At 33.0% G+C, this 12,218-nt stretch overlaps 1 protein-coding gene across 1 annotated transcript; it reads left to right on the top strand.

The window, feature by feature from the left end:
* Positions 1-5,430: 5,430 nt before the first annotated feature.
* On the top strand, positions 5,431-10,495 carry LOC139840568 (uncharacterized). Its single transcript, XM_071830831.1, has 3 exons — positions 5,431-6,181; positions 6,299-6,444; positions 10,403-10,495. The coding sequence occupies exons 1-3, from the start codon at positions 5,431-5,433 to the stop codon at positions 10,493-10,495; spliced, it is 990 nt and encodes a 329-aa protein (XP_071686932.1).
* Positions 10,496-12,218: the final 1,723 nt, after the last annotated feature.

Genomic DNA, 12,218 nt, shown 5'->3' with positions numbered 1-12,218 from the left:
ATTTGGTTTTAACTGTGACTAAAATTTTAAAATCGACAAACCGGTCATTAAACGGTAAAAAACCCCCTTTATAATAATAATATTACTTATATATATATTTGTATTTTTATAAAAGTAAACTAATATAGCGTTAAGCTTTGTTTAAAGATTTTCCCTGTGGAACGAACCGGACTTACTAAAAACTACACTACTGTACGATTAGGTACACTGCCTATAAGTGTTGTAGCAAGGTTTAAGTATATCCATTCTATAAATAAATAAATATCTTGTGTAAAATTGTATCGTATTTAATAGTATTTCCTGCTGAAATTTAAAGCTATTTTATATACACCTCGCATAACATCAAGACTCTCGCACAAATTTTATAAAACCGGCATCCAAAGTGGTGTAAGAGCTTCTATCAATGAACTTAATGGTAAGTTTCATCCTTAAACGAAGGATGAGAAGAACTGTGATCCAGACACTCTGTAGAGTAATGCAAAAATTTGATAAAATCAATCAAAGGAGTTTTGAAAAAGCTTTAAACGTTTGATGTGACAACATAAACGAAACGAAGTTCTTAGTAAATTTAGAAGCATGTACAACGTGTACTATTTTATATAAAAACAAATTGACTTAGTTAAACAGCTCAATAAATGAGTGGTCTTAAAATAATTTTGGAGGTATAATTTAGTATATACTAGCCAAAATAGGTAAGGGTAAATTTATTCTTTAGAATCCATACATACATATATGATTTTATAAATTGTATACATGACAAAATATTTCATTACTTCTATTCGTCCATAAATCTCGTGAGAACCGCCCAATTAAACAAATGTTTAAAACTCCCGATGATAAACAGAGTATCTGTATTTCAGAGGTTACAAGTTGAAGTAAGATCGTGGAAGATCGAGTAAAGGACTTGAATCGTCGTGCGACATTTGACCAACAAATGTTATGGGGTCATGAAAACCAATGAGTTAAATGTTGTTTTGACTATTATCAGGACATAAGTCCTTGGCCAAAACTGTTCCCGAGCGAAGCTGTTGCTAACAAGCGAGTTATGAAGGATAGAGCATGAGATACATAATTTGGTTAAAACGAGCTTCTCGTATATCAACAAATAAGATAATGAATATTTTCCCTGCCCAAGTAATACATCGGAATTTCTAAATAAGTAGTGTAAAAATTTTCTTTGACTCGCTTTCTATTCCTCATGTCTCAATATTGGGACTTCCTTATAAATTAACGGAATATAATCACGTTGGCCTGACGCCATTATATTTCACTAATTCATAGTTCCATTCCAATAGCACTACATGAGGTCAGGACACGCGATCAACCTCGAATTTCCACACAATTTCTCTAAAACAATTTCTTAAACAATGTGCTAAGGATAGCACAAGAGACAAAACATCATAAGTAACGAATAGGAGTAACGATGACATAGAAATGTCTTCGAAGTACCAAAAATCTCTAAAAGTCAAGAATGACGTTTTCTGGTTAAAAACCCAAAGCACACAGGCACAACGGCACAAAGGCACGTAATATAACAAGAATGTTATATACCTAAACATAATAGCTGACATTGAATTGCCGAGCCCTTAGAAGTCAAGAATGACATCTCGCGTAATGTAACTCAAACATCAAACACATAACCATAATAGATGACATAGGAATGTCGAGAATTTCAGAAGTCAAGAATGACATTCCTCGGTTTCACTAACCGACGTGTTCTTATAAAAGATAAACTCGCATGAGTCAGAGAATACGTTTAAATCGGAATGGGAGTTCCTCCCGGATTTAGAACATAACATAAATGTATGTATGATAACAATATACATACCAATACGATACAAATAATCACATATAATAATATATTATAGGCCAGGCTGTAGACTAGACTCACTAATGCACCCTATTGACTCGGGTAACAACATCAATGCAGCCTAATTCCCTACAACCAGAGCTCTGATACCAACTTTAACGACCCGTCAAAGTACACTTGACGACCATCCGTTATCTTGGTCTCACAGCTTGATCACAACTCTATATGAATTTAATAAATAACCTTGCATTCTTTATTTAAAAATGATTTCCTATAAAGAAAACTTACCAAAATATGTAAGTTTAGAGAAACCGTACATTATTACTTAACCAAAAGTTGACCAAAACAAAGTCAACAGCATTCACTATTAAATGTATCAAAATAGAATGCAAGTTAATGTTTAACAAAAGCTGCCATCATAAATATGCAGACTCTCTAAGCACAGCGGAAACAATCTATCATGAACCTGAGAATAAAACATGCGAGTAACTGTCAACAAAAATATTGAGTGAATTATAGGTTTAATATTGCAAACAATATTTAATTTAAACCATAAAAATTTATGTTTGAAAACATAAAAACTCCCTTTTGAACCACAAAATTATATGCTAGAAAACATATAAAAACATTATTCCATTTACCGTGAGCCACCTGGTAACCACTTAACCATTTATTTACCCTTGCCAAACACAATAAATAATATACACCGAACAAGTGTGTCTACAACAAAATACGAAGTACTAAACATTCCGATTATTAATTGCTAGCGCGACTAGCTCCAAATGGGGTTGTCAAACCCGATAGATCTATCCATAGGATTCGCGTTCACCAGTAGAAACCAGTGATTACAGTTACCAGACTAGGGAATATTTTTGTTCAACTCACAATGAATAATTTAAACCAACTTCCACATGTGTCCAAAAATATAAAATAAATTGCATGTATTCTCATCCCAAAAGATTTAAATAGAAAAATGGGACTATAACTCACCTTAATAGTAATGAAGTAACCAACACAAGTAAGCGAACAGCAAAAGTAGTACAGTGATCAGAAATGATCACAACGCCGACCTATAAACAAAGCAGGTCGATATAAATAACTAACTTAGGTCAAGTCTTAGTATGATAGCTATTGTACATGTTGCAAGTAGACATAGAACAATACTCAATATGCAATGGTTTGATTGGAACAGCTTACGGACACACACTTTCTATTTTTAGAAAGTTTCTATTTTTGGCAGGTTTCCATTTTTGGAAAGTTTCTATTTTTGGAAAGTTTCTATATTTGGAAAGTTTCTATTTTTGGAAGGTCTCTATTTTTGGAAAGTTTCTATTTTTGGAAAGTTTCCAAATTTAGAATGTTGCTATTTTAGGAAAGTTTATAAGTTAGGAAAGTTTCCTTAATTAGAAAGTCAACAAAAGTCAACTGAAAGTCAAAGTCAACCGAAAGTCAACTTAAAAGTCAACCTTGGTCAAACATAGTCAACGTTAATTTTAAAAGTGTAAGTTATAAAAATAATATAAGTTATAACGTTTATTAAAGTTAAATATGTCTAATTATGTCATAACATAAGTTTAATTAAATTAAAATGATTTATTAAAGTTAATATAAGTCTAAATGATATAATTAATATAACATAAGTATTTAATTAATTAATTAAATATTAGTCATAATATAAGTATTATTAATTAATAATAAATTTTAAATCATATCATAAGTATTATTAATTAATAATGAATTATTAATCATATCATAAGTTTCTAATTATAATTATTAAATCATAAGTATTTAATAATTAAATTATAATTAAATAATAACCAAGCCTTATAATAATTAAATAATTAATTAATCCTTATTATAAGTCTTATTATAATAATCTCATAATATAAGTTTAATACTTATCATAAGTATTTTCCATTTATAATGAAGTATTATTAATCATATGTTTAATTAAAATGTTAATTAAATCATAAGTATTAATTAAATGATATAATAAATATATATCATAAGTGGTAAATAATAATAATTATTTTTTTTATCATAAGTAATTAAATGATAATGAAATCCATTATTTATATCATAAGTTTAATAATTAGTCATAAGTTTTAAATCAAAAGTTCATCGGGTCGTATCCTGAGCCCCGGGTGTCGGTTTTCGGCGAGTCTTACATATATCTCCGCCTAAGCAAACCACCCGACACTTTGATACACTCAAGAACACCCTAAGAACAGTTCACAAGTCGTGATGTACAGCCATTACACTACTTGGAACTTCAATTCAATCAAAAACGTGTTTTAGACGTAACGGGTGATTCGTGGCTCGGGTTGAGATGACCCAAACATGAAAGTTCGCCCCACCATCAGTCCTAACACACTAACACACCCTAAAGTCACCAAATATGGTCATAAAGTGGGACCAAACCTGGTTCATACCAAAATCACATTTCAATCTTAACAAAATACCACTTTGCTCGTATCTAGGGCTCCGGGAATCGAAACGACATGAATCCGGAGTCTAAAATTAATGTCTTGCTGAGAGGAACTCATTTATATACTTTATTTTATGATCAACATCAGTTACAATATCCAAAACACACGAAAAAGCTGCTGTCCCAATTTTATCAAACCGAAAAAAATATGCAATCGAGCAATTCTACGCATACAATCAACAATACAATAACATATTATCATCATAATATCAATATAACATGTAAAAACAGAAAAATAATTGAAAAATTGAAAATCTAGGGTTAGGGTTTATACCCTAATCAACAATCAAGTAATATGAACGCGTAGAGATCGTTGTGTAGAATCCGATTATGTTAAAAGCCTCTTGAAATGATTAACAATTTTGTGAGATGATGATGATGTTCTTGGTGGTAGGTGACGGCAAGGAGAGCAAGGGGAGGAGGAAACAAAAATTAAAATGTGAAAATGGGGAAGAATGAAGTAGTGATTAGGTTTTGATCCCTAAAACTACAAGTTTGGGAAAAATGGCACAATACCCCCCTCCCCCTTGATATTTTCGGCTGAATTATGAAGGGTGGGCCCCACTTGTGGGCCAAATTGATAAATGAAAGAAGTCTTGTGGCCCGAATGCTCGAACGAAGCCCGAAACGCGAAAACACCACTACGCGATTGATTTTTCGGAGAGATAACAAATACGCGACGAATAAAATATATAAACACTATATATGATCATATGACATTAAAATATCATATTTAAAATAATTAGGACTTAAAAATCCCAAAAGCTCGACCGTTGGTTTGAAAACCGAAAAGATTCGCCGGATAGAAATCCGCGACACGTAGAAACGTACAATTTAAGATATGAATACAAATATTCATATAACACATAATAATTAATATATTATTATAAAAATAATAATATAGGTCATAGAAATGACGTGGCACGAATAACAGTTAACGGTCATTAAATAATTAACGGTAAAAGATAATGGAAAAAGTAGGGTCGTTACAGCCACGGTTGTGCAACATAGAATTCTTTGGAAGAACCTACATGGCGCGAAGGCGGAGACTTTTAGAGCGAATGTTGCTGATAGATTAAGTGTAGAAGGGGATAACGTAGCCCCTATTGACGTAGACCATATATGGAACCGCATGGCGTCTACTATTAGAGAGGCGGCAAAAGAAGCTTTAGGGGTGACATTAGGGACATCGACAGCCCACAAGAGTAATAGAGAATCGTGGTGGCTTAGTGATGATGTCCAAACGAAAGTCGCGTTAAAGCAGACGAGATTTAGGGAGGCCATTACTTTTGGAGAAGGGACGCCTGCAGAGAGGACTAGTGTAGAAGAAAGATATAAAGAAGCTAAAAGAGAAGCAAAGAAGGCATTAGCAATTGCAAAAGACAAAGCTTATGAAGATTTATATAGGAAACTAGACTCTAAGGAGGGAGCCAATGACATATATAGAATAGCTAAAGCTAGGGAGCGAAGAGGCAAGGACTTAGTCTATGTCAAATATATCAAGGATGAAGTAGGTCAAAGTATAGTGAGAGAAGACCTTATTAGAAAAAGATGGGAAGAGTATTTTGCATCCCTTTTCAGTAGGGATAGACCAGAGCAGAACGGGGAACTCCACGATGAGGATCGTGAATATCAAAACAATTGTTTCTGCACGAGGATTAACCATGAGGAAGTTAGAACGGCCTTACGAAAGATGGGGAGAAACAAAGCAGTAGGACCAGACCAAATCCCGATCGAGGTGTGGAGGTGCCTAGGAGACGATGGGGTTAGATGGTTGACAAACCTTTTCAACATGACGTTTAGAAGTGCAAAGATGACTATGGAATGGAGACTCAGTGAGGTTATTCCCATTTACAAGAACAAGGGAGATGCGCAAATATGTGGTAATTACAGAGGCATTAAGTTACTTAGCCATACTATGAAGCTTTGGGAGAGAGTGATTGAGACGAGGCTCCGACGCGAGACACATGTTTCAGAGAACCAATTCGGTTTCATGCCAGGACGCTCGTCGATGGAGGCGATTCACATCGTTAGAAGCCTTATGGAGAAGTATAGGGAAAAACAAAACAACCTACATATGGCGTTCTTGGACTTGGAAAAGGCTTATGATTGTGTCCCGCGCGAGCTGATTTGGAAGACTCTTAATGTTAGGGGTGTCCCATGTAGATATATAAGAACTATTAGAGATATGTACGAGGGGGCGAAGACTCGTGTACGTACGACGGTAGGAAACACAGAGTTTTTTCCTGTAGAGGTAGGCTTACATCAGGGATCGTCCCTTAGCCCGTATCTTTTCGCTTTGATCCTAGACAAATTAACTCAAAGGATACAAGATGACATCCCATGGTGCCTAATATTCGTCGACGATATTGTATTAGTTTCGAATTCACAGGATGAGCTTAACAGAAGGCTAGAGCAATGGAGGATCGCCCTAGAATCAAATGGCCTACAGATTAGCAGACTTAAATCGGAGTATCTTAGATGCGATTTCAAGACGAGCGAAGAGGAACAAGAGGATATAGTGGATGTCCGAATTGGGGATTAGACTTTACCTCCACAAGAGTCCTTTAGATATTTAGGCTCGATGCTTCACAAATTGGGAAGGATAGATGAGGACGTGGCGCATCGTATACGAGTAGGATGGTTGAAGTGGAGGGCAGCGAAAGGGGTGTTGTGCGACAAGAAGATACCCCTCAAATTGAAAGGGAAATTCTACAAGGTGGCAATCAGATCAGCCATGTTGTACGGATCAGAGTGTTGGCCAATGACAAAAGCTCAAGAGAGGAGGATGGAGGTGGTAGAAATGAGGATGCTTAGGTGGACGTGTGGCAAGACCATGCTAGATATGATACCGAATGGAGTTTTTAGGGAGAACTTGGAAGTTGGGAACATAACCAACAAGCTGAGGGAAGGACGACTTAGATGGTTTGGGCATGTTAGAAGACGCCCATTTTAGCCCCGGTTAGGAGAGTCGAGGCCCTCGTTGTTGGGGGCGTAAGGAGAAGGGGTAGACCCAGACGTAGGTTGGAGGATAGATTGAAGCTTGACATGAAAGAGCTTCTACTGACGGAGGACATGACTTCTGATAGGAGCCTGTGGAGGAGTAGAATTAGTGTAATTGAGTAAGACTCTTTTTTAGGCATGTTGAACTTGTTTATAGGCGCTAGAGATTTTTTTTTTTTAAGGGTGGTATATATATATATATATATATATATATATATATATATATATATATATATATATATATATATATATATATATATATATATACATGGTATCTGTTTTGCCTGTATAGATGTGTATTGCATCTCGGTATCTATGTGTTTTTATTTAAGATATATATAGGGTCCCGTGTATATGTTTGTATCTGTATTATGTATGTATGTATTTAAGTGTATATGTTTGTCTGTTTAGGTACCTAGGTATATATTCCTATGATTGTATCTCTATGTATGCATGTTTAGTTATAGGTTTTTATCCATGCTTATGTGTGTGTGGGAGCATATATGTGTGTGTGTGTGTGTGTGTGCGCATGCGCGCGTGCGTGTGTGTACTGGAAATTACATATTACTGCGCATTATATTATTCATGCTATCTGTCATACTGCTGTGCATTACTGTTATATGTGTTTTTTTTTGCTACTTTGTATGGTTGCATCTTCCTACGCGCACATAACTCTTACAGGTACGCATGCCCGCACTATAGCGTTTTAATGAGTTTTCTTGGTCGGAGGTCCTTTAGGAAGCAATCTCTTGGCTCTCGAGAAGAGGGTGGGACGATCTTATCTAGTCGCGGGTTCTATACCCGCGGGTGGAGTAGTGACTTCCCTCTAATCTAGGATTCGAGGAATGATTGTCTACACTCCACCTCCCCCATAACCTACACTCGTGGGATTGGGTATTGTTGTTGTTGTTGTTGTTGTTGTATTTTATCTCTCATTTTTTATTGACTTATTTCCTTTAAGTGAACTTGAGAGAATATAAATTACTCAACAAATAACAAATAATATATTTATAGATTAAAATTATTAACATAAGTATAAATATAACGTAAATATCTAGGAATATAAATATAATCATTTAAATTTTTTAATATTTCAAAATTATAAATTAACTTTATAATTAAATTTAAATTAACTTGATCAAATTCGACTTACCTACTAAATTATACTATTTTGACTAATTAATCAACATTAATCAATAAATTAGACGAGTTTCTGAAAAAGAATAAAATTATACAAACGGGATACGCAAAATAAAATTTTTTTTTTTTTGAATTTTTTTTACATTCATAAATCTGCATTAAAATGCACCTCTAATCAATTTTTTTCATAAAAAAAAAGTTCAAAATCTTTCAAAAATCGATGATGAATGGTAAAATTAACCATTCATCGGGTTAATTTATCATTCATCTTGTTTACGATGAATGATAAAATTAATCAATGTTAAAAAAACCAGATGAATGGTTAAATTAACCATTCATCTGTTTTTTTTATCATTCATCATAAATAGATGAATGGTTAAATTAACCATTAATCTGCTTTTTTTTAGCATTGATTAATTTTATCATTCATCGCGAACAAAAAGAATGATAAATTAAACAGATGAATGGTTAATTTTACCATTAATCATCGATGTTTACCATTCATCATCGATGTTCGAACGATTTTGTTAAAAAACTTTTTAAAATTTTTTCGTTTTCTTCTATTTGCATATTAAAGGATCGTTTTTTAAAATAAAAAAATTTGAAATTTTACTTATCCAGTTTGTACCTCATTTAGTGCTTATCCATGGATTGGTCCACTATATATGTATATATATATATACATATACATATATATATATACATATACACACACACACACACACACACACACACACATATATATATATATATATATATATATATATATATATATATATATTTATTTATTTATTTATTTTCATATTTTAATTTATATAGAAAATTCATAAATACTTATTACTAATATAACTAATAGACAAAATTTGTCTTATTAGTTATGAATAGTACTATTTAATATTTCATTTTTCACACACTCAACTTCCTAACTTTCATTAAAATACAAATCGAACCCCCTCATTTTATAGTACTATTTAATATTTCATTTTTCACACACCCAACCCCCTAACTTTCATTAAAATACAAATCGAACCCCCCATTTTATACCTATATTCTAAAATATTATTTATCCCATCACTAACACTAAAAATATTGAATAATAACACTAACCACGCTACTACTGTGCTACTTTTTTTTTTTCTCAAACGATAAAAAAACAACTTTTATAAAAGGAACAACCCTTCAATGATACCAAAAGATGTCGAAAAATATTATTTTTTATAAAATAGATCAACTAACTTTAAAAAAAAACCGAACGCTAAAAGAATCAACTTTCACAAAGGAACAACCCTTCAATGTTAGATGTCGAAATTTTTTTTTTTTACAAAATAGATCAACACTTTTTTTTTAACTCGCATTCAAAACGGATCCCCCGGCGCGAAGCGAGGGCTCCACAACTAGTTATTTTTAATTTACGGCTGTAAATTGTTAAAATAATAAACAGTAGGTTGGTGAGTTATCTTTAAAAATAATAATTATAATATATAAGTAGATCGAAGTTAATAATGCTCTAGTGTATAATTAGAGATTTAATACATTTTATCGTTAGTTGTTAGTATAACACAAGTAAAATGTACTCGTATCTCTTAAGTACATTTATTAGATTATGTGGATAAAAAAGTTTAAGCGCTTTCTCTCCTTTTTTTCTTTTACAACTAATCCTCATCACATTCTTTTTAAGTATAAACTTCCGTAATATATACGCTCACTTGTTAATTATGTAAAGCAACGAGCATTTCAAAAGGTAATCCAGATAGACTATTAGTTGGATAAGTTAAAAATGATCATGATATAGCAAGCTCGTTAATTTCTAGATCGAGACATGTACAAAATATAGTAAAACGTACATCTTACTATATGTCATCATACGTTAGACGTTAACAAATGGATAAAAATTTCATGTTTATTTTACTACGAGTAAAATAGAAAAATTTAATTATTTACTCCGTATATGTATGCGACAGGGCCAAACTCTGGGCGGGGCTGAAGGTGCAACCGCACCTGGGCAACATAATTCAAAGGGCATCATAGTATTAGTTCAGTTTCATATATACTAGGTTCATTAAGCTCAACATCTTAGCTTATATAAATAATAATTGTTTTACAAAAACTAAAAAAAGCCCACCATTCCATATCATTATATCAAATCGGGACTGGAAGCTAAAAATTAAATACATATTATAATTGATTCGTCGTATCAGTATCAATAGAGCATCCAAACGTCCTCTGTCCTCATCCTCATCAATTCGACGATTTCCAAATCAAGATAATCAATTTCTTTTGATCTCTTCTATACAATACCATAAATAATCTCCATGACTCCACCATGATTTTATATATTCGATTCATTTTTCTCCCAATTTGCCTCTTTAGTTCTTTGAATAAGCTTTATTGAGTTTTGATTTTTTTAATATTTCTGCAACAATCAATGGAAAATCATTCAATTCGGTTTCAATTTTTTCTTCTGCTTCGGTGGTTTTACAAGTCTACAGAAGTTTTTGCATCAAAAAATGCACGTAGACATCATTTAAGGTGTTTGTAGTTCCGAACATGTGTATTTGAATTGTATTTGTTAAATAAAAATCGGCGTGAGATGAGCCGCCTATCTTGACTACGTTCCAAACGAGGGGCGGATCTATTATATTCCGAGTGGTTGCACGGGACGACCCTGAAAAACGTGATGTAGTGAAATTTTTTTTAAGTTTTTAACTAGTGACACCACTGGATAGTGTAAACTTTTTTGTGTGGCACCGTTAAAATAAACCATGTAGTAGAATTTTTTGAGGGTTTTAACCGGTGACACCAGTGACTCCCAATTCTAGATCCGCCACTGTTCCAAACCTCTAAATATTCGTGTTGTGCTATTACTATCTTATATTTTGAGGGGGGCGGGGCATATTTTTGAGATGTTCGCACTGGGCATCCAAATTCTCCGGACCGACTCTGGTATGCGATATAATTGAATTAATTACATTTTGTGTTCTACTTTTTTACATGCAACTCAAGATTATATTTGATATTTGATCTTTGTAAGGTTTAAATCTATACGTAGTCATTATGAAACAAATTTAGTAATTAGTACCAGTATATTTTACATGGATGAAGGGAAAATGTGAACATTTTCTTGTTTCACAAATCACAAGTCACAAGTGTTAGGAAGTACTCCGTATATTATAGAAAGAATCACGTGAGTGTTGATGGTAAATAAGGAGTTGACCTTACTGACAAGCAAGCCGTCGCGGTTAAGCCGTTAACGTTGAAATGAAAACATTATTTTTAGTTAATTACTCGGTATTAAATTAATTAGAATTAATGAACAATTAGAAATTGGCTGGTTCCCCCACACCCCATGTGACCCTCCACTCTAATCCACCCACCACACTAATTAAATATTTAATCACCATAATATTTCTAGCTAACTTTAATCCATATATTTTTATTAGAAGGTGATATTCATACGCCAGTTTTTGATTTATACACACTTTTTACTATAAAACTAAAATTATATCCTTAGCTTTATTCAGAGAGTTGAACCACTATTATTGTAAGTAAGGACAAATTAATAAATTTGGTGTGTATGAATCAAAAAATTTGTGTGTGAGTATCACCTCAAATTTTTATTTTCTTGTCCTCAGACGATCGGACCTTTTGTTTGATTCCGACATATGCGTTTTTATGCTCGGAACTTTCACGACTAATTAGAAGAAAGAGTCAAAATTTGGCGTTGACGTAAACGTTCTATCAATAAAATTTGCTTCTACTTCTTATTTAGGCTTTATT

This window comes from Rutidosis leptorrhynchoides, chromosome 4 (assembly GCF_046630445.1).
Source record: "Rutidosis leptorrhynchoides isolate AG116_Rl617_1_P2 chromosome 4, CSIRO_AGI_Rlap_v1, whole genome shotgun sequence".
In the NCBI taxonomy this organism is placed as follows: domain Eukaryota; kingdom Viridiplantae; phylum Streptophyta; class Magnoliopsida; order Asterales; family Asteraceae; genus Rutidosis; species Rutidosis leptorrhynchoides.
The sequence above is the reverse complement of the archived record's forward strand: the minus strand, read 5'-3'. Positions and strand labels throughout refer to the sequence as shown.